This window comes from Sus scrofa, chromosome 3 (genome assembly GCF_000003025.6).
Source record: "Sus scrofa isolate TJ Tabasco breed Duroc chromosome 3, Sscrofa11.1, whole genome shotgun sequence".
Taxonomy (NCBI): Eukaryota; Metazoa; Chordata; class Mammalia; order Artiodactyla; family Suidae; genus Sus; species Sus scrofa.
In genome coordinates this window covers 40,430,222-40,456,546 of record NC_010445.4, presented here as the reverse complement: position 1 = coordinate 40,456,546, position 26,325 = coordinate 40,430,222, and the positions used below count along the sequence as shown (strand labels likewise).

Sequence of the window (26,325 nt, the reverse complement as noted above, 5' to 3'; positions counted from 1 at the left end):
CCAGCTAGGGAGGTCTCGTCCCCGTCCCTGTGCTCTGGGTGGAGGATGAGCAGCACCGGACCGAGACTCGCCCCTGCCCCGGACCCTCCCCCCGCCCGGACTCAGAGCCCTGACAACCCCTCACGGACAGGGGGCCGGAAAACACACCACCAGGATCCCAAAGTGGAAACCAAAGCCCCCATCAGATCGGGGGCGGGCCACCTGTGCCACCCCTGCCCACAGGCTCTCGGGACCCCCGGGGGGCGGGGGCCTGGATGCGGCGGCTGCGGCGGAGAGACAGGACGGCGGGGTGGGGAGCAGACAAGGGAGGGGTGGACGGAGCAGCAACACACGGGCAGCGCCAAGGCCCAGAGCCACGTGCTCCCAGGACAATCACACTCGGCGCTCTGAGAAGGGGCTCACGCTGCCGGTAGGTGGCAGCTGCAGAGGCGGCAGGGACGGAGCCCCCATCAAGGCCAGTCCCACCAGACAAGAGCCACAGACAGGGGAGGATGGGAGGGGATGTGCCACGGCCTCCGAGCAGCCCCGCGGGGCCCAAGGCTGCCAGTCTCAGATCTGAGATGGAGGCCCTTCGCCCAGCGACTGCAGGGGGCCCTGTGTGGGATCTGGGAGAGGCCCACTGCCCCTGGTGTCCACAGGCTGGAGCACCTCCGGGGGCAGCTGAGAGGATAAGACTGAGAGTGAAAGAAAGGATGGCTGAGGCGCCACCCAGCCTGAAGGCCACCAGGCGAGGTGACGGAACAGAGGCCTGGAGCGCGGGCCGCTTGGCCCAGGGAGCTCCAGGGTGCGCGGGCTATGAGGGCAACAGAGAGGAGGTCACGTCCGGGCAAGTGCCCGGGGCCCCTGGAGCCAACCAGGCAAAAGCCAAGCCCACAGTGGGCCCGGCAGCCCGCCCCCCGTGTGGCCGTGGGGAAAAAAAAAAAGTTAAAATGGCAAATTGCTCTTGTTAGTTTTATGGCCACAGGTGCAGCATATGGAAGTGCCCAGGCTCGTGGCTGAATCAGAGCTGCAGCTCCCGGCCACAGCCACCGCCACGCAGAATCTGAGCCGCATCTGCGACCTACACTGTCATTTGCAGCAATGCTGGATCCTTAACCCACTGATGGAGGCGAAGGGTTGATCCTGCATCGTCATGGATACTAGTCAGGTTCTTAATCTGCTGAGCCATGAAGGAAACTCCTAAAATGGCAAGTTTTATAGATGGCGTCACAACTTTTTTGTCTTCTGTCTTCTTAGGGTCGCACCCGCGGGATATGGAGATTCCCCGGCTAGGGGTCTAATCGGAGCTACACCTGCCAGCCTACACCACAGCCAGAGCAACTCAGGATCCGAGCCACATCTGTGACCTACACCACAGCTCACGGCAATGCCGGATACTTAACTCACTGAGCAAGGCCAGGGACCCAACCCGCAACCTCATGGTTCCTCGTCGGATTAGTTTCCACTGCGCCACGACGGGAACTCCAGGTGTCGCAACTTTCAACAGAGCCCAGTGGAGACGGAGGATCGAGGCGGTCTCTCTGTTGCCCTGAAATAGCACCACTTACAGGAAAGCGTGTCAAGTCACACCTGGACAGCCTGTGCCATTTCCCAAACCCTCGGCTGAGGCACAGCATCCAGATCAAGAGGACCGAACGCAGCCGCCCCGGGGGCCTCTCACACGGACACACAGGGAACAAGTGCCCCTTGTGAGTGGCAAGAACTGGAAACGCAGCAATGCCCGCAAGAACCTTCGTGCAAACGGCCCACTGCAACCCCAGCTGTCACTGCCAATTGCCAAAGATCGGAAAAAGCAGGTTCTAGGAAACTTGCTTCCCACTTGGTGAAAAAAGGAAAAACATACAGTCACAACTGTATCGCAGGAAAGGGATGCCGTGTGCAGGCAGAGCTCCGCGTGCCCAGACCTGAGCTGTCGGCTTCAGCGGTTTGCTTCCTGTTCCCAAAGAGAAGCTCTGAGGAACCTCTCCAGGCCGTGTGCGTGGGCCGGGCAAGCACCTGCATGGGGCGCTCACTGTGTTAGGCACAGAGGCAGCCCTGCTTCCAGCCCCTCCCTCCAGGGCCGCATTCCACGTTTCCCTTCCATCCAAGCACTGCCCTGCGCCTCCCACAAGCACCGGTATATGACCCAGACAGGTGCCAGGTGGCTGTTGTCGAGCACAGGCCAGGGAGCCCCATCTAGAACAAGGAACCCTCCCCGGCTTTTCACATAAATAATACACATTGATGTCGCTGATTAAATAAAAACACGGAGGGAGTTGCCTTATGGCGCAGCAGCTACAGCTCCGATTCAACCCCTAGCCTGGGAACCTCCATATGCTGCGGCTGCGGCCCTAAAAAGACAAAAAGTAAGTAAATAAATAAAAACCCAGAGAAAGAGAGAGACCGGTGTGCACAGAAATAACGCATCTACAAAAGAGAAAGTGCAAAGGCTCTCCAGCGTGAGAGGCGCTCCCGTGCTCTGATGACCACACACGGGGAGGCCCACCTGCGCAAGCGGGGTGCAAACGGGTCTCCGGGAAGCAGCGCCGCCGCAGGACCGCCCAGAGGACGGTGCTCTTACCCTCTGCCCGCCATCCCCAAAGGCAGAGGGTCCCAAAGAGGTAACCCACAACCGCCAATGGCCGGAGACACCGAGGTGCGGAATGAACCCCAGGCGAGCTCAGTGCAGCCGGCAGGACGGCGGCGGTCTATGGGGCCTGAGCTAGGAGCGGGGAACGCGCTAAGAAGAGGGAGCATGGCACCTGCAGTTTACGTCGCAAGTGGGGACAAGAATACACTCTGTTCACATCAGAAATTATGGGAGGAGGGAGTTCCCACCACAGCACAGCAGAAATGAATCCAACTAGGAACCATGAGGTTGCAGGTTCGATCCCTGGCCTCGCTCAGTGGGTTAAGGATCTGGCGTTGCCGTGAGCTGTGGTGTAAGGTCGCAGACTCGGCTCGGATCCCGTGTTGCCGTGGCTGCGGTGCAGGCCTGCGGCTACAGCTCCGATTCGACCCCCAGCCTGGGAACCTCCATATGCCAAGGATGCGGCCCTAAAAAGGACAAAAAACAAAAAACAAAACAAAAAAAAAGGACGGAAGGCACTGCTGTTTCTTGGGGACAGAGTTTTGGTCTGAGGATGGTAAAGTGTGTGGGGGGGGTGATGGCTGCACAAAAATGTGAATGGACCAAAGGCCACTAAGCTGTGCACCGAAAAAAGCTAAGATGACAAATTTAATGCCAGGCTTTTTTTTTTTTTTTTTTAATGGCTGCACCTGCAGCATGTGGACGTTCCCAGGCCAGGGATCAAATCCGAGCTGCAGCTGTGACCTGTGCCACAGCTGCCACAAGGCCAAAGCTTTTAACCCATTGCTCCGAGCGGGGAATCAAACCCATATCTCTGCAGCATCCTGAACAATCAGATCCTTAACCCACTGCTCCACAGTGGGAGCTCCTAATGTTACATCGTTTTGCAATAAAAAAATAATAGGACTTAAGCTAATAGGAAAGTAACCATTTTTAAAAAAACCATTCCGATCTTCAGAAATACTCATACAGCTACTGTAAGTGAAGCAAAAGAATCCCAGAGTCTGGGGAGAGGGGGCCCACACACCAGAGCTGGAGCAGTGTCTACAGGTTTATACGCAGAAGACACCCTGCAAAGGTGCTATGGGACCCCAAGCACCGCTGAGGCGCCAGCTGCAGGGTGTGGCAGAGGTTGCCGGCACCCCAGAAGCTCCAGGGAGTGAACAGAGGGGCTGCCTCACTCCCCCCATTTCCGGACACTCCCTAGGACTCTGGGGTCAGCGCTAAGCATCATTTTGTCTCCTTGCCAGTACCGTCGCCACGGCAACCAGAGCACAGCCAAGGTTATGGGCCCCCTCTCCCCAGCACTGAGCACCGAATGGGGGCTATTATTCCACTCGGGGCATGTCACCTCCTGCTTGTCACACGACTGAAAAGCAATGAACTGAGCTTAAGATACTGGGGAATGTTTAATGAAAATGGCTGCTTCTAAGAACATCTAAGAGGCAAAAGGGAAAACCCCAGAGAAAACACAGTGGCAGCGCCGGGACCCTCCTCAGGGCAGGGCAGAGGCCCTGGCGGGGAGGGGGCGTCCTGAGGGGTCAACCCAGCCCGGCAGGCAGAAGCTTTCCCGCCACAGGAGTTCACTCATCCGCCCCCAGGGTCACTGTGCCGCTGACCAGTGGGATCACTGATGCTACAGCACCTGTAACGTGACCCGGGGAGACTCCTTCTGCAGCCCGACAAATTCAGGGTGTCACCCGAGGTTCTCAAATCCATCCACGACCTTTAGTCACCCAACTAGGGCTCCATGGATGGTGTGAGGCAGTGGCACACAGCCCGCACAGGTCGCCGCCGTGCTCTGCAAGTGCTGGAACAGGCAAGGGGTACAAGGGACCAGGCCGGGGCTCAGGGCTGCCATCTCAGTCTCCAGGAGAACCAGAAATTGTCCCCTTCCCTGTCGCAACACACCCAAAACAAAAGTGGACCCACAAATGCAGACTCACTACGCGTCAATGTTTGCAAACGAGTCAGGCCAGAGCCGCCTGGAGCGCCTGCCAACCCCGCACAGTCTGATCCCGCTGCTCCCAGCAGGAACCTGGGATCTAAAGGGCCGGCAAGTTCCCAGGGGATGCCGCTGCTGCTGCTGCTGCTACTGTGGTCTGGGGGCTGCACCAGGAGAACCCCTGGCTTTAGAGGGACATTGGGGTACAACACGACTCTCTCCAGAGCCTCAAGGAGCTCGGGCATAGGTGGGGACCAGAACATAGCACTCAAATAACGGAGGTGTGAACTGCACCAGAATCGAGCATACTGAGGTGGGTATGGGAAATGAGTGGCAACAGAAAGACGGAAAAGGAAGGTCTGTGTGCCGCGGACAACTGGGGGAGGGGTGGCTCAGGGGTGGGGGCGCCAAAAGGGGGGGCCTGAGGGGAGAAGCTTGAGCCCCCTCCTCCTCCGCTAAGGACAGGGTGGGGGGTGGGGGGGGTGCAGGTGGACCCCGCCCATCTGTACACCCCCTCCCAGCCTCTGGCTTCCAAGGGCGTGCCAGCCAGGTCAGCAACCCCCTCATTACTCCCTACCAGGGACCATGGCCCGACACCAAGCCCAGCTCTCTCCTCTGTGCCTGCAAAGCTTCCACCCTCTCCCAGGAACCTGTCTCCCTGCCAGCCTCTCCAGAGCCTTAGCACGCCCAGTGCTAACAGCTGCTCCCAGTCCTGTTCCGTCCCGCCCCCTTGTAGCTCTGAGGCACCTGCTTGCAATTCCCCTAAGGGCGCTGACTTGTGAACCAAAAAAACCTGTGTTTTCCTCTCGATTGCAAGTAGCCCTTGACTCCTCACCACCACAACGCTCCGAGGTCTGGGCGGGCCATTGGCTTTCACCTCCGCCCAAGGCCCAAGCAGAGTTCACCCAATACCAGTGTAAACAGCAACAGGCTGTAACTCTCCTCAGCTGAGCAGACTTTCACCTACGCCTCAGGTCCTGGGACACCGACTTTTTAAAATCAAACATTGCACGAGCACCTCTTATGAGCACCTCTCACCGCCAGGTCAGACCAAGGATGAGTGTGACACGGCAGGCACACCACGCCTAGGACAGACACACAAGTTTCTCTAAGCCGGCAAGTTCCCACAGTGCCAGATTCAGGTGGAAAGTGCTCCCCACCACACACACACACATCTTCCGCCCAGGAGACATTGGGCCCAGGACCCCAGAGGCACCAGGTGCTGTGAGGAAAGAGGGATCTGTGCGGAGAGGTGCCAGGCCTGCCGGGTGAAACATGGCAGGGAACGCTATGAACCAGGCAGATCCCTAGCGCCAACCGGTCGGGTTGTAACACAGCAATGGGCCAAGCCTGCGTCTGAGAAAAACCTAGAAAACGTGGGTCTGAAGGGCCACCCCAGGGGTTGCCTGACTACGGCAGAAAGAAGGTTATCAGGAAAAAGGATGGTCCGTCTGTACCCCCCAGAGCTGGGGCTGCCGCAACCCTCTCTCAAGGAAAATGCTCCCCTAGGGGCCTTGAGACCCTTAAGGGGGCCTCGGAACCAACCTCTGTAAACACCTGACCACCGGGCACACAACGCACACGTGTTCTCCAGTTAGTGGGAGGTGTCAACCACACCTAGGTTCCAGGTGTGAAGACCCGCTGAGAGCGGGACCCGCTCGGGGCCTGGAGCCGTCCACACCGCACGCCACTCTCAGTGCAGATTTCGGGACGAGGCGGGACCCAAGAAACCTCTGGCCAAGCGACGCTCTCCTCGAAGCCCCAGCCTATGAAATACCTGAGACGTGATCCGCGAGGTGGGAAACACCGACCCGGTGGGGCTGGGCCCGACCTCAAGCTCGGAGGCGCCTTCCCAGCGGGGGCACCGCGGAGGGCGAGTTGAGAGCAGCAGACCCAGGCGGGTCGGTGGCAGCGCGGGGAGGCCAGTTCCCACGGGGGCGGGGCGGGGCGCACGTGACGCGGACGGCCAATCGCAGCCCTCGCTGGGGAAGGGGCGTGTCCGCCAGAACAAAGGGAGCCGCGGGAGGGAGGACCGCGGAGCACCTGGGCTGAGGGGGCCCTCCTGCCCACAGGGTGCCCGCCTGCAAGGGTGACGGCGGGGGAGGGGCCACGGAAGGAGGGGTGACAGAGGTGAAAGGTGACTGCCTGCGGGGGAAAGGGGATGACGCGGGGTGGGGGTTACTCATGGGGAGGTGGGGATGATAGTGGGGCTGACAGCTTGAGCACCCACAGCGGGTGGCGGTGACAAATGGTAGGGGTCACTGGCAGGGTGACAGTGAGAGAAGGATGACCCACTACCTGCCAATGAAACGGGATGACAGTAGGGGTATGACACTGGGGGAGGAAAGTGATTGCCAGCCAATGAAGGTGACAGCAGGGGAGAGGGCTCCAGGAGCAGGGTGACAGCAAGGGGGGAGAATGACCACCTGTCTAGGACAGGAGTTGACATCGGGGTGCCAACACTCTCCGAGGTCTCCCCCGCAATGGCTCAGCCCCACCCTGTGCCCATTAAGTTCCCAGAATATCCTTGGAGGCTTAACATCATAGGACTTTGGCTGAAGGGTCTTTGCTCTTTGACATTTCATGATTCAAAATGATAGGTTGGGGAGTTCCCGGCATGGCGCAGTGGAAACGAATCTGAGTAGGAAGCATGAGGTTGTGGGTTCGATCCCTGGCCTCGCTCAGTGGGTTGAGGATCTGACATTGCCATGAGCTGTGGTGTAGGTCGCAGACACAGCTTGGATCTGGCATTGCTGTGGTTGTGGTGTAGGCCACTGGCTACAGCTCTGATTCAACCTCTAGCTGGGAACCTCCATGTGCCACAGGTGTGGCCCTAAAAAGCAATATATGACCAAAACAGACCTTTGGAGAACCCATGAACTGAAATAAAAGGAAGCCCCTTTCCTTGCTCTAAAAGTTAGTATCTATTTACAGATTCCATGGCAACCCCGCATGAGCCAGAATATGAAATTCAACAGGACAAACTCAGAAAATCCATCTCCTATGGAATGAGCAATCATTACGAAGGAGAGATTCCTGGGGAGATGTCTGGCCTGTTCTACAGGCCTGAAGCAAGTCATCTTATATACTCAGTAAAAGTCACACACAAAAAATCTTTTTTTTTTTTTTTTTTTGGCTCTTTAGGGCCGCACCCTCAGCCTATGGAGGTTCCCAGGCTAGGGGTCAAATCGGAGCTACAGCTGCCGGCCTCCACCACAGCCACAGCAACACTGGATCCGAGCTGTGTCTGCGACCTACACCACAGGTCACAGTAATGCTGGATCCCGGACACGCTGAGCGAGGCCAGAGATCGAACTCGCATCCTCACGGATACTAGCCGTATTTGTTTTCACTGTGCCACATCGGGAACTCCACACACAAAAAAATCTTTAATGAGACTCGTGTACCTTCATGCTGCATGTACGGGTGCATGGGCTGCATCCAAAACAGAGTATTAAGCAACATCTTTGTCCCAATCGTCTCAGTCATAACCTGCATGCTATTTAGGCCACATGTTAATGTTTTATAGTAAGAAGTTGCAATGTCGCTTAATGTTTGAGCCCAGTATAAAATGACAGGCAGGTGTCACTCTTCATCCCACGGGGACCCCCCACAATGAGGGTGAGTCAGTACCAGAACATTCAGACTCTGGAACCCTACACAGCTGTTACGACATACTTTCTTTTCATGCATTAAAAGCATCACCAATGAATTCTGCCAATTAGTCCCCCATCCTGGACTCTGGAATGGGGTCAGATATCCAGGTGACAGATCCCTGCCCCAGGATGTCAGCAGTGCCCCCCCCCAGGGGGGTGCAACTCAGGACTTAAGATTCAGGGAGGAGACTGACATGGCCAAGGGAAGTGAGGTGCCAGAGGCCAGGCCTCAGCTAGACCAAAACCTCTCTCTTCTGAAGACCTCTTGCAAGAAACAGCTGCTCAAGAAGCAATTAAATGATGCCATTTCTTTTGTTTTTGTTTTTTAGGGCTGCACCCACGGCATATGGAGGTTCCCAGGCTATGGGTTGACTTGGAGCTGTAGCCACCAGCCTACACCACAGCCACAGCAATGCCGGATCCTTAACCTACGGAGCAGGCCCAGGGATTGAATCCGTGTCCTCATGGATACTAGCTTGGTTTGTTACCACTGAGCCCCAACAGGAACTGCAAACAATGCCACTTCGAAACTTCACAAAACCATCACATCATCTTAACCTAAGCAGACCTGGCTACAATATTGCTGCAGGCTCCAGGCTGCCTTCACAACACCTGTAACTTTCTGGTGTTCAACTAAAAACCCTTCAGGAAGTGTCTAATGCTTAGAAGATGGTCACTGGAGATCAAAAGCTTACTCCCTAGCTTAAGCATTTCCAAAAACGAAGAACAGACTCACAGGGGGCTCCCCGTGCTGCCGTGCGAAAGCTGGGCTCACAAGGGGCCACACCTGAAGAACCGCCTCCCCTCAGAGGATCAGGGTTTGAAGACCAGAAGCACCGCAGCCCCCATCAGACCCAGAACGGAGCAGAAACTGAATGAGTCGCTCTATCCAGAGGGCCCTGGGGCACAGCCGATGCCACCTCACCTCCAGGTGGGAAGGAATGGGCCCTCCCCATCTCAAAGGGCCCACTGGAAAAAAGCAGTTCCTGCCACCAATTTCTGCTGGTTATAGGAACATACCATCCGCCTGGCGCTTCCCCTGTTTTCCCCGTCCACATATTTCAAAATGAAGACATCTGTTCCTCACACCATCAGGAAACTTGCTAAAAAAAAAAATCAACCAAAACAAAACCTTGATTTCTTTCTTTCTTTCTTTCTTTTTTTTTTTTTTTTTGCCATTTCTTGGGCCGCTCCTGTGGCACGTGGAGGTTCCCAGGCTAGGGGTTGAATCGGAGCTGTGGCCGCTGGCCTACACCAGAGCCACAGCAACGTGGGATCCGGGCAGCGTCTGCGACCTACACCACAGCTCATGGCAACGCCGGATCCTTAACCCACTGGGAAAGGCCAGGGATGGAATCCACAACCTCTTGGTTCCTAGTCGGATTCGTTAACCACTGAGCCACGACAGGAACTCCACAAAACCTTCATTTCATAAACTTTAAAAGGGTGATACAAATGATAGCCTGTAAATAACTTTCCTATCGCTTTTTTTCTTAAAAATTAAACATATCAACAGTAAGAAAAGAAACTTTCCAGAAGTATTTGCATAATGTGAGCAAACATTCCCACAGGCGCTCTCCAAAAAACAGGTGATGCCTACAAAATGGTCCTAAACCCAGAAGGTGTATCTCCTAAGGGTTGGTTCTAATGCAAGAAAAGCAGAGAAGGTGGGGCAGAATCGTTTCGCACCGTGCCAGGTTGATCCAGCATCCGCTGGCAGTCCTTCCTGCAGTGGCCGAGAACCAGGGATATGTGTCCCCCCACCCCCCGCGCCCCCCAAGACCAGTGGTTCTCGGAAAAACTCACAGGGACGACAGGGCCCTGCAGGTGCCAGGTGCTGAAAAGCCCAAGCCTGCCGCCCGCCCAGGTGTGGGCAGCCGGCGCTGCCCTCCAAGCTTACGCGCGCGCACACTCACGCGTCGCCGTCAGGGCACACGCCGCTGGCCTCGTCGTACTTGGAGCAGTACACGTCCGGGCTGTAGTTGAAGGTGCCGTCGCGCCTGCGGAGCGGTCTGCGCCGACGCTGATTTAGGAAATGCCAATGGAAACAGGTAAATGGCCTGTGCTGGGCGCACTTGTGCTGCACAAACAGGGAGCACTGCTCTGTCCTAAACTCCTTTAGATACCTAAAAAGACAAACAGCGTTCGGGTCGCTTCCGCCGCCGCCGCCGCCGGCGGGCGGCCCGGGAACTCGTGGGCAGCGATCGGACGCCGCGCGCCCGCGGGCCCGGACCCCAGGCGCGACCCCTCGCGCTGCCGCCCTCCTCCCCACCCCCCACCCCCACCCCCACCGGCCAGGCTCGTTCCTCGGATCCCAGGCAAGATGTCCCATCCCCGACCCTAGGTGCCCAGCCCCATCCTCCATCCTAAGCACGGCCCCCGACCCCGGGCGCAGCTGCCCAGGTGTGATTCCGACCTCAGGTGCGATCTTCCGCCTCCCCCTCCCCCCCGCCCCCTGAACCCAGGCGCGTTCCTCAGATCCCAGACATGGTTCGCCAATCCCAGGCACGGTCCCTGACCTCAGGTGAGACCCCACAGAACCCAGACACGGACTCCTGGCTCCAGGCGCAGCTCAGGCATTACACTCACTCCAGACGATTCCAGGCGGCCACCCCCCCCCACACACACACACATCCCAGGAGAGTTTCCCGGACCGCAGGTGCGACCCCCCAGACCCCATGCGCAGCCCCCCATCCAGACCACAAACGCGGCCCCCAACTTCAGGTGCGATACGGGGATTCTAGGAGAGCCGCTGCCCCAAGCCCCGGTACTATTTCCGACCCCAGGCGGAGGCTGCCCTCCTCCCCAACTCCAGTCGGGGTCCCCCACTTCCGACCACAGGCGCATTCTCGGCGGTCCCCGACCACGACCCCAGGCGCTCTTCTCCTACCCGAACCCAGACGTCTAGACCCCCGACCCAGTTCCCCGCCCCCAAGCCCAGCTGCCACCCTAGACCCTGGGCGCCGCCTCCTGTCCAAATGTGGCAGCAGCCGAGTAGGATGGCAGTCCACCCGCCTAGAGCCCAGGCGCAGCGCGGAGCATGAGAGGCTGGCGGGCCAAGGGGCCGCAGGTGAGACCAGAGAGGCGGGGAGAGCGAGGCGGGGGGCGGCGCGAGGCCCCAGGCCGCACCCGGCGGCGGCTCCCAGGCCCAGGGGTGCGGGGGCGCGGGCGCGCGGGCCGGGGGCGCGCGGAGCTGTCCCCCCCGCCTCGCCCCCGCCTCCGCGGCGGCCGGCTGGGGCACTGACCTGTAGTGGGTCGGCTTCTCGGTCTGCGGGGGGGACCCGCTCAGCGCCGCCGCCGCCGCTTTCGAAACCGACGGCATTTTCAGTCAAAACAATGCAGCGCGCATGCGCCACGCGGGCCCGCCCCCGCCCCTCCGGATCTCCCCCCGCGCGGAGCCCACCCGCGCCCCCCGCCCGGACAGCCACGCCCTCCCGCCACGCCACGCCCTCGCACCACGCCCCCATCCGGCGCCCAGCGCGGAGAGGGTGGCACCGCGAGCCTTGCAGCACCTGGCGCTCGCTGGAGGGGTGCGCGCACCCCGGGCTCCGCCACGCCCCAAGCCCGCCGGCTCGGCCGGTGGCCCCCACACGCACCGGCCCGCAGGCATCCACGTTCACGGCCCACGCCGCACCTGCTCGGCCCCCCGCCCCGCTGCCGCCTTCACCCCACCACGGCTGCCCCGCGCGCTCTACACGAGTCGGCAGCGCCCTACGCGACGCGGATCTGGGGGAGAAGATGGAGCAAGCGGGAGGAGAGGAAACGCACCCAGGCTGCTACACTCGCCTTCACTCGTTGACGACTCTGACCCCCCGGGCTGGGTGCTGAGACGGGAGAGAACGGCTCCAATTGCTTAGGGCTGGGAGTGGGAAAGGTGGGGGAAAAGGGAGCCTGACTGCTCCTGGATGTCGTTTAGGAGTTACGAACATGTCCTAAAATTAGACTACGATAATGGTTAACCCCCCCTCCCGCAAATATACTAAAAATTTTCAGCTGTATACTTTCAATGAGAGAATTGAAAAATATGTGAATTTTGTATCAATAGAACCAAAAAGGATCCAAGAAAGAGGCTCGCAGGCAAGGGAGACACACCTGTCACCAACACCGCGGGGGTGGAGGGGGTGGGATGCAGAGGGTGGAAACTGAGGGAGGCAGGAGGCCGCAAAGCCTCACAAACAGGGCTCCAGCTCTGCTGGCCCTGGAGGAGGAAGCAGGGTGTGCATTTCAGGAAAGAGAATTCAGGTCCAGAGTACATTATGTGGTAAACACTCAGCATAGGAGACATCCTTTTAAGTGTTCAACCTAGCTGGTAACTTTTTTTTTCTGCCACAACCGCTGGCAGGTGGAAGTTCCTGGGCCGGGGATCAAACCCCAGCCACAGCTGCACCTGAGCTACAGAAGTGAAAACATCAGATCCTTAACCTGCTGCACCGGGGAACTCCAGTAATTCTCTTTAAATGCGGATGAAAACAAGGAAGAGCCCATGGATCGGGTCAACTTTTTTTTATCTGAGGAGCAACCCCAATGCCGGTGACCTGCAGCAAGACAAACCCTTGAAGGAAGTGTGGCTGGGAGGTGGAAAGGGTACTGACCTTTACAGAAAATAATGTGTTACATTTCTAGAAACTCCCACCTTAAAGATTCAGACCAAGATTTATGTACAAATATAATTATCAGTTAGGAGTTCCCATTGTGGCTCAGTGGTAATAAACCTGACTAGTACCCATGAGGATTCAGGTTCAATGCCTGGCCTCGCTCAGTGGGTGAAGAAGCCAGCATTGCTGTGAGCTGTGGTGTAGGTCGAAGACACAGCTCGGATCCCGAGTTGCTGTGGCTGTGGTGCAGCCTGGCAGCTGCAGCTCCAATTCAACCCCTGGCCTGGGAACCTCCATATGCTGTGGGTGCAGCTGCAAGAAAGAGAGAGAGAGAGAGAGAAAGGGAGAAAGGAAGGAAGGAAAGACTTATCAACTAGCAAAAAAGTGAAGAGCACCTGAAAGAGAATGAATGACAGTCCTTCTGACGATTGCTCAGGGCGTGAAAGACGTGAAGTGACAAAACAAAGATAGAGCAGTTCCATACATTTGTTCCCAAGTACCGGAGTTACTTTCCAGTACATGTAACACAGTAAAATAACAAAAGCTACCACTTGCTGGTGGGATGACTGACTACCTTCTGTTCACTGTCTAAATGAATTAGCTTTACACACATTACATTTAAGCCTGGAAATTAAGATGGCAAAAAGTCACTACAATATTTTTGAAGAAAATCAAGCCGGAAAATGCTTCTTTGGAGGCGGAATAAACTGATCTTAAAACTGTCAGGATGTAGGAATTCCCGTCATGATGCAGCAGAAGCAAATCCGACTAGGAACCCGGAGGTTGTGGGTTCCATCCGAGGCCTCGCTCAGTGGGTTAAGGATCAGAAACTGCCATGAGGTGGGGTGTAGATTGCCGACGCGGCTCAGATCCTGCGTTGCTGTGGCTGCGGTGTAGGCCGGCAGCTGTAGCTCCGATTCGACCCCTAGCCTGGGAACCTCCCTATGAAGCGGGTGTGGCCTAAAAAGAATAAAAAATAAAGGATAACTTGCTCCTCCTGCCCAACAAAGAGTTCACAGCAATTACCTCTAGGTGGTGGAATTATTAGTGTTTCTAATTCTCTTCCTTTTGCTAATTAGGGTCTAACTTGTTCAGATAAATCACATGGCTTTGGTCACATGAAAGTTTCTCGTTTTTTGTCTTTTTATTAAGGGCCGCACCCGCGGCATATGGAGGCTCCCAGGCTAAGGGTCAAATTGGAACGACAGCTGCCGGACTGCGCCACAGCAATGCAGGATCTGAGCTGTGTCTGCGACCTACCCCATGGCACAGCTCAGACAACGCCGGATCCTTAACCCCTTGAGCAAGGCCAGGGATCCGACTGGCATCCTCACGGACACTATGTCATGTTCTCAATCTGCTGAGCCACAGCAGGAACTCCCTGAAAGTTAATTAAAACAAAAATTCAGAGTTCCTGTTGTGGCTCAGCAGTAATGAACCCAACTAGTAACCATGAGGACGTGGGTTCAATCCCTGGCCTCGCTCAGTGGGTTAAGTATCAGTAACTGCCATGAGGTGGGGTGTAGGCTCGGATCCTGCATTGCTGTGGCTGTGACATAGGCCAGCAGCTGCAGCTCCGATTCGACCCCTAGCCTGGCAATTTCCATATGCTACATGTGTGGCCCTAAAAAAGCAAAAAAAAAAAAAAAAAAAAAAAAAAATTCTTACTCTTTTTATTCCCTGCAGGAGCTAGTGAGAATAAAGCAAGGATCTGGGTTTGAATGACTGCTGCTCCAAAAAAACGGTTCACAACCAAACAGATCAAAACCTGGCCAGGCCAGAGAAAGGACATCTTACTTCTCTGCTGCCACTGGGACTGACCATGTGGCCTGAGCTAGGATTAGAGCCATCTTTCCGAATCTTGGTCTCTCCGTCTTTAAAAAATGAATATACTTATCTCAGCCCCACCTCCCTGACAAGTATAATTTACCCAGGCAGGAGTTCCTTGTCGTGGCACAGTGGTTAATGAATCCGACTAGGAACCATGAGGTTTCGGGTTCAGTCCCTGCCCTTGCTCAGTGGGTTGGGGATCCGGAGTTGCCGTGAGCTGTGGTGTAGGTTGCAGACATGGCTCGGATCCCATGTTGCTGTGGCTCTGGCGTAGGCCGGAGGCTGCAGCTCCAATTAGACCCCTAGCCTGGGAAACTCCATATGCCGCGGGAGCAGCCCAAGAAATGGCAAAAAAAGACAAAAAAAAAAAAAAAAAAAAAAAAAAAAATTTACCCAGGCAGGCCAGACACTTAGAGCACTTCAACAGAGGCCTTGTGAGAACCAGAACATTGCCATATGGCTGGCGGCCTTCAAATAGTCAAGGGGGAGAAATTTTCAGTTAACTTTGGCACCAAAGACGTGTCAAGAAAAGATGTTTCACTGGAAGCTTAAGTCAAGTCCTCCCTTTATGCACCTTGCATTTAGTTCAGAATTAAGCAGGTTTCCTACGAAGCAGCACTTGAGAAACATATCATTTAAATACCCTGAAAAAACATTGCCTGAAATTTGTCAAGAGAAATATGTGTCAATTTTACTGTACTCAGAAATTTGTTGCTTTGCTAAAAATAAAAATTTGCAGAGATCTGAGAAAGCCCATTATTCTTGGTACTGTTTGATAATGTATTCCATCACCTGCATGTATTTCCTCAGTTCCTCTTCCTGCATGCAAAGACAGACAACGGAACTGAAAAGACTAGAGGGCTCCTTTTTTTTAAGGAATGCGGAAAAACGGGGGGAGGGGACTGGCTTAATTCCACATTCCCACGTTAAAATTTATTGTTAGTTTGTTAAACTAACATCAGTTTACACACGTCACAGTCCAGTGTAAAATAAACAGGTTTAAACCCTTCTGCCAGTGATTCTGCCTCAGAAAGCAAGTTCAACTGGACTACAAGTGTCGCCAGCATGGCTCTGGAAACATGATAATGTTGTGCAAAGACACCGCAAATCCAACAGCACACGCTGCAACCACAACCTTTTTCCTATGGACCTGTAATGTCTTTGGGCGTATTCGACGGGCATCAAGCATCAGGCAGGAGCTGGGAGCGATCTGCAGCCAATCTTCTCTGCCTGCAAGGGGTCAGCATGACCAGGCACGACATTCAAGCCCTTCGGTCTGGGAACCCGCATAGCCAGGGCAGAAACGGTTAAACGCGACCGGTTCTGTCGCGTCAAAGCCTAAAGGCGAATGCCGGTTCCCTCACTGCTGGCGCGCCGTTAAGTTCTCGCCCCGTGGGCCACCGAGGTCGCAACGCTCTTCAGAACGATCTCCGGGCTCTGGCACCTCTTCTTGCAATATCTGTCTCAACCACCCGTCCGCACTGGTCTCCTGCCTAAAGAAGCACCAGATGATCAGAGCCATGACTGACAGGCTGAAGGGCAGCACTCTCCACCAGGGCCGCTGCTGCTCCTTTCCCAGGGAGTGCTGCACTGTCCACCGGAACGGGTTGGCTTCGCTGGAGGAAAACTGAAGAGGACGGTCAGGGTCGTCCTCCTCCTCGCCTTCGAGCGCGGGCTGCTCTCGAGCCCGGCCACCAGGGGGCTGATGCAGGCTTCGCGAAGTCCAGCGGATCAGCCTCAGTGCCCGGAGGGCCCTGGAAGAAAGAAAGCCGTGAGCGCGCCCGCCCGCCGCTACCGCCCTGGGTCCCGCTGAGACCGCGCGGAGCTCACCCGGTCGCCGGCCCACAACGGACACAGCTCATCGCAACCCAGGTCCACACTCGGCGCCGCCGCGCGCCGCGTTTGCGTCACTTCCGTCGCGCGAAGCCGGAAGCTGGGCGCCTTTCCGGGCCTCCGCTCACGACTACAGAACGTGGGGCCCACGCGCGCAACGGAAATGACCCGCCTCCTCCGGAGGCCTCTTCCGCCACAGGCCCGCCCCCGGCCGGCCGCGCGCGCCTGCCGGGAAATGTAGTTCACCATCGGCCCGAAACGGAGCAAGTGGTCCGGCCCTTGGGCTTCGAAGCCAGGCTTGAGGCCGCGGGCGGGGATCGGGCGCTGGCGCGGTGGTCCGATGAGCTCGCCTCAGAGCGGGTTTCCTGGTCGGCTGCGCTCACCCAAGATCGGCGCTCTGAGCTGACACTCCGCACCCCACCCGCCGTACAGACGCAGCCCCTCGACGACTCCTTTCCGTTTTGCTCTCTTCCTTGGACTTTCAGCCACAGAGATCTCGTTCTCTCGACTGATGACCCCTGTCCCGTGGCCGCGGGCGCTCTTCGTTGCTCTGTGCTGCGCACAGAAACACAAACTGCGCACACAAACTGCCCTGCTTGCGGGACAGGCTTTTCCGCGCACTGCTCAGTCGCAGGGCCGAGATCCCAAACCCACCGCGGCAGGGCACACCCGCGGCTTCCGCGAAGCTGGCAGAAAGTGGGACACAGCTCCCTCTCCGGGAGGCCAACGTAACCAGGTGTGCAGCGCCTAGCACGCCGTCATCTCTGTGCACAGAGGCTGCCGCGTGCTCCTGGGGAAACTTCCCGTCCACTTCGGGAGTCGGGCTGTCCAGGGCCTCTGTCTACCGGGTTCCCCAGGTCTCTTCATAGCGAAGCTGCTGCCTCTGCCGTCAAAGCACACTGGCCCTGGCTTTGCCGAGCCGTCCTGTCTGAAGACCACATAGGAGCCAGGCACCAGCAGACTGTGGAGATGTGTTGGGGGGGGTGACTTAGTGACAAAATCAGATAACAAGGCCACCTTGTGAACTGTGTCGGCAGCAAACACACACACACACACACACACAATGGGAGCATTGAGTTAAGTTTTATTTCTGGCAAAATGAGACGGGTGAGGAAGTGCCCCAAAGAGGCATCAGGAAGGTCAGTGCATATGTGGTCAGTGCATATATTCTTGGCAGGAGGTCGCGGCTTGTCTGGAGGCCCAGTTGTCTCAGTTAATGAGCTCAGTGCTCCTCTGGATATGAGGAGATGAAAGAAACTGGACTCATAAAATCTCCGGAAAACACCCAACTCTCTGAAGGCCCGTTCTGCCAGTTTTTCCCAGAGCACAGGGTGCCCTGTTCCTGATCTCCGCCCCGAACTGCTCTCAGGGGCGCTGAAGTTCAGCTACCTCATTCTTGCAGAGCCAGATGACGAGGGAGCCTGTTTAGTTGCAGCTGTAACGTGCAGCCGCCCTGGTCAGCACCTCTGCCTCTGGAGGATCTCCTGCGCCTGCTTTGTGGCGGGAGAAGCACCAGCCATGGGCACTATTCTTCGCCCCCCAGAAACTCTAGAGACAGGTGAGCAAAGGTGGCAGGCTGGAGGGTTCCCAGCTCAGCAACATCTGGGAGACCTCCCTGCTCCACCCCGGATGCCCGGCGGAGGCTCCGATCCAAACCCAGAACTGTGTTGAGCTGCTGTGTCAACAGAGGCACCTGTGTGCCCATATCCTCCTTTCTCACTGGGCCCCACCCCACCTTTTCCATGCCAGAACCCCACCCAGAATCACGGGCAAACCAGTTCAGCCACCGGGAACCCCAGGAGCACCTGCTGTGGGTGGGAGGAGGGGGTGCTAAGTGTGGGGAGAATGGGCCACCATCACTCTGGTGTGCAGTCTGTAGGGCTTCCTGGAGGAGGTGGAGATCAAAGAGCCCTGAGGTTAGGGGTGGAGCTGCCGACTGCAGCTAATGCAGCCACTTGGTTGGTATGCTCCAGGGCATCTGGGAGCCACCCTGGGACAGCAGAGTGGGTGCAGAGCTGGGGGTCAAGGAGAGTGGCTGGGACTTCCATCCTGGCCAGGACAGCCTCCAAGGGCACCTAAACCTGTCCCAGTCTTGATGACTGCCTTGGGTGGGTGACAGAAACAGGACGTCCTGGAGGGCATCTCTAGAGCCAGGCCGTCCTTGGCTGTGAAATAATGGGCGTTGTGTGCTGGGGGCTGCTTCCAGGCCAGCTGCTATAGCTGGGAAGCCGTTGGCAGGAACCTGGGACAGCATGAAGACTGAGGGGGTGGCGTGGAAATGTGTTTCCATCCAGAGGCAGTGGCGGATGCCCTCCGCCCATGGGGTCCCCAGGGCTGCGCCGGGGCCAGAGCCTGGGAGGAGCACGCAGACCCACAAGAGGGAATGAGCACATCCACATGTCCCCCTCTGTCCCCAGCTCCTGCTGCCACTGGTCCCCATTCTAGGTGAAGGCCCGATGCCAGGACCTGGATCCTGAGGCATCTGAGAGGACAGCAGGCGCTGGTGTCCGGGAGCTGGCCTGCTGTTCTCCCGTGGGGCGTCATCCATCTCAGGGAACAGCAGTGTGGGACCAGAGACCATAGGCTGGTCTCTGTGACCATGACAGCTCAAGACAAAACACCACCTTCCATAATCGCATCTGACACGGCCCAAACCTCAACAAAGACCAAGTACCCCATCCTGGCTGAGGGGAGGGACCCTGGTCCTTTACCAGCCACAGCTGGAGCTTCCCTTTTTCTTGCCTCCTTCTGGATAAGATGTGTTAGGATGCTGCACTGGGTTGAACGGTGTTCCCTAACTTCACGTCCCGCTGGAGCCTCAGCCCGTGACCCCATTGGCATCTAAGTTCTGCGGCTGTAACGGGTTGAAGCGATGTCATGCTCGATGGGGCGGGCCCTAAGCCCAGGGCCTAGAGTCCTTATGAGAAGAGAAAAGGCCCGGAGACACGCAGCAGAGGGGCAATGTGACGAGGCAGCAGAGACTGGAGCGACGCAGCCGCAGGCTGAGGGCCGGCGGGGGCAGCCGGCTTCGCCGGGAGCCGGGAGAAAGGCCAGGAGCAGACTCTCCTCTCCTGAGCTGGAGGAGGCAGCGTTGTTTTAAACCACCCATTAGGGGTCCTTCATTACAGCAGCCCCAGGGGAACGACAGACGCCCAACCCAAAGCAGAGCCCTCACCCAACACCCGCAGAACCGCAGCCCTGTCTTCTCTCTCTTTTTTTTTTTTTTTTTGTTTTTCTTTTGTTTTCTTTAGGGCTGTACCCGTGGCACATGGAGGTTCCCAGGCCTGGGGCTGAGTCGGAGCTGTAGCTGCTGGCCTCCACCACAGCCACAGGAACATGGGATCCGAGCTACGTCTGCAACCTACACCACAGCTCACGGCAACACCAGATCCTTAACCCACTGAGCGAAGCCGGGGATCAAACCCTCGCCCTCCCGGATGCTAGTCGTGTTTGTTAACCACTGAGCCATGACGGGACCTCCACCAACCAGAGCCCTTTCTACCGTTCGCCTGCTGAGACCCGTGCTGAGATTCCGAGCTGTGGTTCCCCTGTGCTTAAACCCAGCTGTCCAGTGACACAGGCGGTGGCGGCGGCTGACCAGAGGCGACGACAGCCCCAAATGCTGTGGTCTCTTGACTCTCCCACGCGGCGGGGCCTAGAGGGGGAGAAGCCCCAACCAGATGTGTCCGGGGCTGGCTGGGCGCTGGGTGACAGGTGCCCAGCTCCGCTGGCGATGCATGCTCCTGTCCAAGGCCCCCCCCCGCCCCCAGGCATAAACCAACACCTCAGCCCTCATTATCTCAAAGCACACAGAGAAACCTCACACAAGCTCTAATGTCCCGCTAATGGGAGGGAGGCTGCAGCCCTTGTGTGCCTGATGGCAGGAGTAATTTACTGTAGGCCACTTGAGAGCTGACATATTGGAGCTATTGATTTTCCCTGGGAAGATCAATATGGGGTGCAGGGGACAGCCAGGTCCTCCACCTCGGGCAGGACAGAGCCTTCCTCCTGGGGGCCAAGGCCTGAGAGCAGGGGTAGGGGTGGAGCAGGTGCTCCAGGGTGGGCACAGAGCTCTGAAGGCCCTATGTGGCCCACAACGGGAGCAGATGCTGGGAATATGCTCAGGCCCCGAGACTGACATTCCAGGTGGCACAGCTCCCAGCCCCACCCGGGGGCCCCCCACGGGTGCAGGGAGCTTGGGACACCCATGTCAGCGGCTTGGCCCTGGCTGGCCACCCAACACCAGCTGGACATGTGCAGGCAGTGATTCTGGAAACATGCATCTCAGCACTGACCCAGGGCCTGCCAGGCTGCCATACCCCAAGCCGGCCTCACCAGGAACAAAACCTGGAGTTCAGCCTCCCTGGTCTGGCTCAAGTGTGGCTCTGACTCAGGAGACACCTCTACCAAGCCCCCAGACCCGCCTCTCCAGTCCCTCTCATGCTTGTCGCCTGCCCTCACCTCCTCACCTGTGCCTTGTTGGGCCCCATCGTTGACTGCTGGGACTGGTGCCGTAGCAGCAGTCTCCCACCACAGGTCTCCTTTGTCATCTCCCCAGACACCTGTCTGCTCTGGCTTCTCCGCTGTACGAGAACCCTGTCCAGGACCGAGGCTTCCTCCTTGCCTCTGGTCAGGCCGAGAAGCTCTCCAGGATTATGCCAGCAGAGAAGGTCAAGGGTCCGGCTGCCTGGGCGGTCTCCCCGCAGCTGGCACTAATGGACAGCTCGCTGGGCCCCTTGGACCTTAAGCTCCTGCCATGGCCCCTGTTCCCCTGACTGGGGCTTGAGGCGGAGGCTGGGTTGGAAAAGTGGGATTGGGGGTGATAACCACGCCAGGCCCTCCTCCCCATCAAAGCCCCACCCTCACCCCGAGACTCCACCCCAGCGATGCCGGGAAGAGCTGAGCCCCGGGCCTACTTGGCTCCCTATGGCCAGAAGGAGGGTCGGTGCTCTGGGCCAGGCCTGGAGGTCCTGCCGGCCACCCACTCCACCTTCCAGCTGATGCTTCCTGGTATTCCATCACCGCTGACACAGTGAGCACGCGCCCAGTGGCTTAAAACAACACCGATTCATCCTGCAGCCCTGGCGTTCCGAGGCCCCAGGCGGTCTCCTGGCCTGAAACCAAGGTGTGTGCAGGGCTGGGCTCTGGAGGCTCCAGGGCAGAGCACCCTTGTTTTCCGATTCTGGTGGCTGCTCTAGGTCCGGCCTGCGGCCCCTTCCAGCCCTTCCGTGAGCAGCTGCTGCTGGCGCCGCGTCCCCTCCCCGCCGGACCAACTGCTTCCCTCTGAGACACCGTAGACAGGTAGTCTAGGACCACGACGCACCTCAGGGTCCCTCCCCGTCACCCGCGCTGGCCCCTGTGCCAGGTGAGGTGACATCAAGCGATTCTCACTCCCTCGATCCCAGGGTGCCAGCTCCTTGCGACCTGGGTCCTTTCAGGCTGTCCTCTCTGCTGGAACAGCTTTGCTTCCTGCAGCTCAGCCGGGCAACACCTGCCGTGTCGTGTGCTCCAGGAAGCCCTCCTCCGGCCACGCCAGCTGGGACCGTCCAGCCAGGGGCCCGGCACGGGGGACGGCTGGAGACCCAGCCATGCGCCCTCCCAGGCCTCGGCCTCTGGCAAGGCGGAGTTGACCATGGCCCGGCCTGTCTCCAGCCCCTTCCCCGGCCCCAGCCCCGGCAGCAGGCAGGGCAGCGGCTGAGGTCCAGCTCTGGGTACTGGGGTGGGGGGGGAAACGCAGGTGGGTACTCCCAGGCCCGCAGGGGGCAAGGTTGAATCTGGACAGAGAGGGGTTCTGAGGTCCCAGCTGGTGGCGGGGGGCAGCTGGGACCCCAACTCCGGCCTCCCTCGGTCTGGGCTGACGGCTGAGCTGTGCTGGGTCGGTGCAGAGCTGTGGCCAGGCCTGACGTCAGGCTCCGGGGGAAGGACTGGGCTCACGGGACGGAGGCCGGACAGACACCCCTCCCCTGGGAAGGGGCTGTAGTGGTGCCGTAACCATAGGCGGGGAGGCCTGGCGTGTCACACACTCTGCCCCTGGCCACCGCTCTCCTGGGTCCTGCCTCAGGCACACAGCCTGGTGGTGAGACATCAGCAGCTCAGGGCAGGTTCCCAGCCTGGCCTGGGGCAGCTTCCGTTTGGGGGGGCAGAACTTTTCATTTCTTGCCCCTCCCCCAAAGCCAGGGGTCCTGGTGCAGCCGTTGGGCCCTCCACATGCCCAAGAAGCGACTGGCCGTGCTCAGCGGGGGCAGAGCCACCCTGCAGGCCCAGGGGCTGGAAAGACTGGGTCTGCCCACACCCCCTGGGGAACGGGGTGCTGCCATACCCCCAAAGTGGGTGCTGGAGCCTGAAGCTGAGGGGGAAGCACCCAGGGTGTGTGTGTGGGGGTGTGTGTGGGTGCGTGGGGCCTCTGCGACCTTTTTGGAGCCTCCACAGCTGGAAGGGCGATCCAGAACCCAGAGGGACCGCGGGGCCCCGGGGCCCGCAACACACAAAGCTGTCCTGTCCTCAGATCCTGGCCCACAGCCCTGGTGGCCCTGGGGGGTCCCCCCAGCCTGCACCAGGGGCTGCTCCCTGGGAGCCGCACCCGCAAGGGCCATGTCTGGTGGACAACGAGGCCAAACGGTGTCCGCCAAACTCGCATCCACAGAGCAGAGCCTCACGTGGAAGCAGAGCCACTTCTTCCTAACAGGTGTGACCAAGTTAAGATGAGGCTGGACTGGACTGGGGAGGGGAGGGCCCTCCAGCAAGGACAGGTGTCCTGGGAAGACGGAAACATGAACACAGGAACAACCACGTGGGATGACAGGGGCAGAGGCTGGAGGGGCGCACCTGCACGTCCAGGTGCCAAGGACTGTGGGCGACCCCGGACGCCGGGAGAGAGGCCCAGGGGTGGGTTTCCCGCTAGAGCCTCCGGCATGAGCCAACCCCGAGGGCCCCTTGGCTTGGGCTGCAGGCCTCCAGACCAGAGAGAGGGTCCCTCCCTGTCACCAGCCAGCGGGGTGTGGCGACTGGCAGAGGGGCTGGGCGAGGACGCACCCAGGCAGGATCCACGGGGCCGAGGGGCTGCGAAGCCCCTCCGAGGAAGGCACAGGAGCCAAAACAAGGAGCCAGAGAAGGGGGATGTGGCTCAGCCTGGGGATGGGGACGCAGCCCAGGAGCAGGTGGGGCAGCAGAGCTCCGGCTGGATGTGTTGCAAAGGCACCTACAGCTTGGGACGGGGGAGGGGGGCAGGAGGGGCCCACCTGCCCAAGCGCCCCACCTGGCAGGCACGGGCCTCGGCCTTCGCAGGCCCTGCGGCTTGCCCGGAGCCGGTCGCCCTGGGCGCTGCCCAAGCAGGGGGTGCTCTAGAGAAGGCTACTCCAGAAGTCAAAATAGCATGAAATTTAATTTTCCGCCCATTTGACAAAGCTTGGTCCGGGCCCCCATCAGCGACGCAGATAAGGGCCCTCGGCCCCGGCTGTGAGGCAGCTGGGCGAGCGGCAAACACTCCACGGTCCCCGGGCAGGCCGAGGCTCCCCCCGCGGGGCCCTGGTTGCCGGGCGCTAAAGCAAACGGGCTCTATTTGCCCAGTCTGCGATGACAATGCAGTCACCAAATATTTGCCAGCCCGGCCAGCCTCGGCGTTGGGCTATAAATGCTTGAGCCCAGGTGGAGGCGGGCCCGCCCAGCGGGAGCTGCAGCCTTGGCAGGTAGGAGCCGGGCGGCTGGGGAGGGTGCTGGCCGCAGAAGTCTGGCCTCTTCCCCTCCTGGGAAGGCTGTGGGCCCCTCTGCCCAGGTGGTCTTTGGGGACCACCCGCCCACCGGGAGGGGTCACCAGCAGGGCCGAGCCTGGACGGGCCACTGAGGCGGGTTTCCCGGAAGGCGTGAGCCAGCGGAAGGTCGCCGCCTGAGCCTTGGCTCCCCATGGTGGCCATACCCGCAGCCCAGAGCTGGGGCCACCCTGGTGGGAAAGAGGGGCCCCTCCCCCCATGACAGGGAGTGGTTTTCCGGCAAGCTGGGCGCCCCCTCTTTCTCTCTGAACCTCCTGCCCTGCCTCACCCCCCACTTGCCTCCCTGCCCAGGGCTCTGCCAATGGGTTAGCCCACCTGCCTCCCTGCTGTGGAGGAGCCAGGCGCCGCCGGGGGCTGGGGGCTCCCATGTTCAGAATCAATCAAGGAGAGAGCCAGCTCCACCCCGAAACTCCCCCAAACTCCCGCTCCCAGTCCCATCAGCCCCAGCCCAGCCCCAGGTTAGGGACGCTCCAGCGTGACCTCAATCCCCCGACAGGGAGCCCACAGAAGCCTGGGACTTGGGCTGCATTTATGAGAATTGGGACGCAGAAACGACTCACCTCCCCTGAGCTCACCCCCACGGCTCCGTGAGGCTCCTCAAAGCCACAGGGGACAGAGTCGGGCCCAGCGTGGCCATCTTCAGGGACCCTGCCAGCCACAGACACTCATGCGGGGGCCAAGGGGCTCCCCTGCTGGCACCTGGGCAGACGCCGTGCCAGCGAGCCTGGCTATCAAGAGCCGCAGCCGACACGCGCTCTGCTCTCTGGGACCCCAAACCCACAGGCACCCCAGGGCCTGGACCAGGCCCCTCGCGACCTCCCCTGCTCCTCTCTCCTGGCGTTTCTCTCTCCAACAGCACTGACCTGTCAGCCACCCTTCCTGCCCCTGCCGACCGCCCTCCTTACAGGACAGGGCACCCGGCAGCCCCCCCAGATCCTGCCCCGCCCACCCGCCCGGTGCCACCGCCTGCCTCCTTCCAGTGCCTCTGAGCTGAGCGCCCTCCCCAGGCACAAACGGCCCTCGAGCCCGCAGTGACCCATCCCCCTAGGAGGGCTGCGGGCCCTGACCACAAGCCTGTCCCCTCTCGTCTTGTCCTGCAGCCGTGCCTGTCGCCCCAGAGGCCCCGACCACTCGGGACTTGGAGGAGATGGCCGCGGGCGTGATCCGGCCTCTCTCTGACTTCCGGCTGCCTCTGGCATCCCACGGGCCCTTCCTGCCTTCAGACCCCGTGCCTCCAGACACGTCGGAGGAGGAGGACGACGAGGGGGAGGAGGAGGAGGACGACGAGGGGGAGGAGGAGGAGGACGAGGAGCTGGAGGCCGAGGGGCCAGAGGGCCACAGCCCGGCCTCCCGGAGCTCAGGATGGGCCACAGCCGCCCCAGAAGCGGCCCCACTGGACCCCAGCAGCACGGAGATGCCGCTGCAGCTGCTGCGGTTCTCCGAGCTCATCAGTGGCGATATCCAGCGGTACTTCGGCCGCAAGGGCCGGGGGCAGGACCCAGATGGCTGTGACATCTACGCGGACGGCCACCTGGCCAGCAGCTCAGCCAGGGAGCTCTCCTGCGCAGACCCAGTGCACGCGGCCCAGGGCGAGCCCCCAGACCACGATGAGGCCACTGAGCCTGGGGTCTGCTCGCCTGGGGGCCCCGAGGGGCAGGTGTGCAGGCTGGGCCTCGGTGGGAGCAGGGCACAGCCGCTGGGGCCCCTGGCGGAGCTCTTCGACTACGGGCTGCGGCAGTACTCGGGGCCCCGGGCGGTGGCGGGCCGCCGACTAACCCTGGAGCGGAAGTACGGCCACATCACCCCCATGACCCAGAGGAAGCTGCCCCCCTCCTTCTGGAAGGAGCCGGTGCCCAGCCCCCTGGGCCTGCTGCACCCTGGCACACCCGACTTCAGCGACCTGCTGGCCAGCTGGTCGGCAGAGGCCGGCCCCGAGCTGCCGGGCGGGGGGACCCAGGCCCTGGATGGGGTGCAGCTGGCTGAGGCCTAGCGGCCCAGCGAGGGTCAGGGGGGTGAACAGAGGGTGACCGGACTCTCAAGTGCTGTCCTGAAAGGTGGCCACCAGGGGACCAACCAGCTCAGGTGGGACCTCTAGGATCAGGGGTTGGGTGGGGTCCGGTAGGGCCGCCCA

General features: G+C 59.4%; 3 protein-coding genes across 17 annotated transcripts in view; 1 reads left to right on the top strand and 2 right to left on the bottom strand.

The window, feature by feature from the left end:
* The window catches only part of UNKL (unkempt family like zinc finger), a 68,054-nt gene extending 56,504 nt beyond the window's left edge, over positions 1 to 11,550 (bottom strand). For 5 of the 15 annotated variants that reach the window (XM_013987783.2, XM_013987785.2, XM_013987787.2 and 2 more), the window contains exons 1-2: positions 11,416 to 11,550; positions 10,087 to 10,296 (exon numbers count right to left, since the gene is read on the bottom strand). In XM_013987783.2, coding sequence (XP_013843237.1) covers positions 10,087 to 10,296; positions 11,416 to 11,492 — 287 coding nt within the window. In that variant the 5' untranslated portion in view covers positions 11,493 to 11,550. Of the gene's footprint in view, positions 1 to 6,291; positions 6,492 to 9,190; positions 9,274 to 9,976; positions 10,040 to 10,070; positions 10,297 to 11,415 lie in introns of those variants that run through there. The other 10 variants (XM_013987791.2, XM_021086858.1, XM_021086857.1 and 7 more) reach the window with 9 other exon arrangements.
* C3H16orf91 (chromosome 3 C16orf91 homolog) lies at positions 15,338 to 17,128 on the bottom strand. The gene is made up of 2 exons (XM_003124722.4): positions 16,426 to 17,128; positions 15,338 to 16,349 (listed from the first exon to the last, which is right to left on the bottom strand). The coding sequence occupies exons 1-2, from the start codon at positions 16,455 to 16,457 to the stop codon at positions 15,956 to 15,958; spliced, it is 426 nt and encodes a 141-aa protein (XP_003124770.1). The 5' UTR covers positions 16,458 to 17,128; the 3' UTR covers positions 15,338 to 15,955.
* Positions 19,812 to 26,318, top strand: LOC106507364. The gene is made up of 2 exons (XM_021086852.1): positions 19,812 to 24,113; positions 25,295 to 26,318. The coding sequence occupies exons 1-2, from the start codon at positions 24,059 to 24,061 to the stop codon at positions 26,182 to 26,184; spliced, it is 945 nt and encodes a 314-aa protein (XP_020942511.1). The 5' UTR covers positions 19,812 to 24,058; the 3' UTR covers positions 26,185 to 26,318.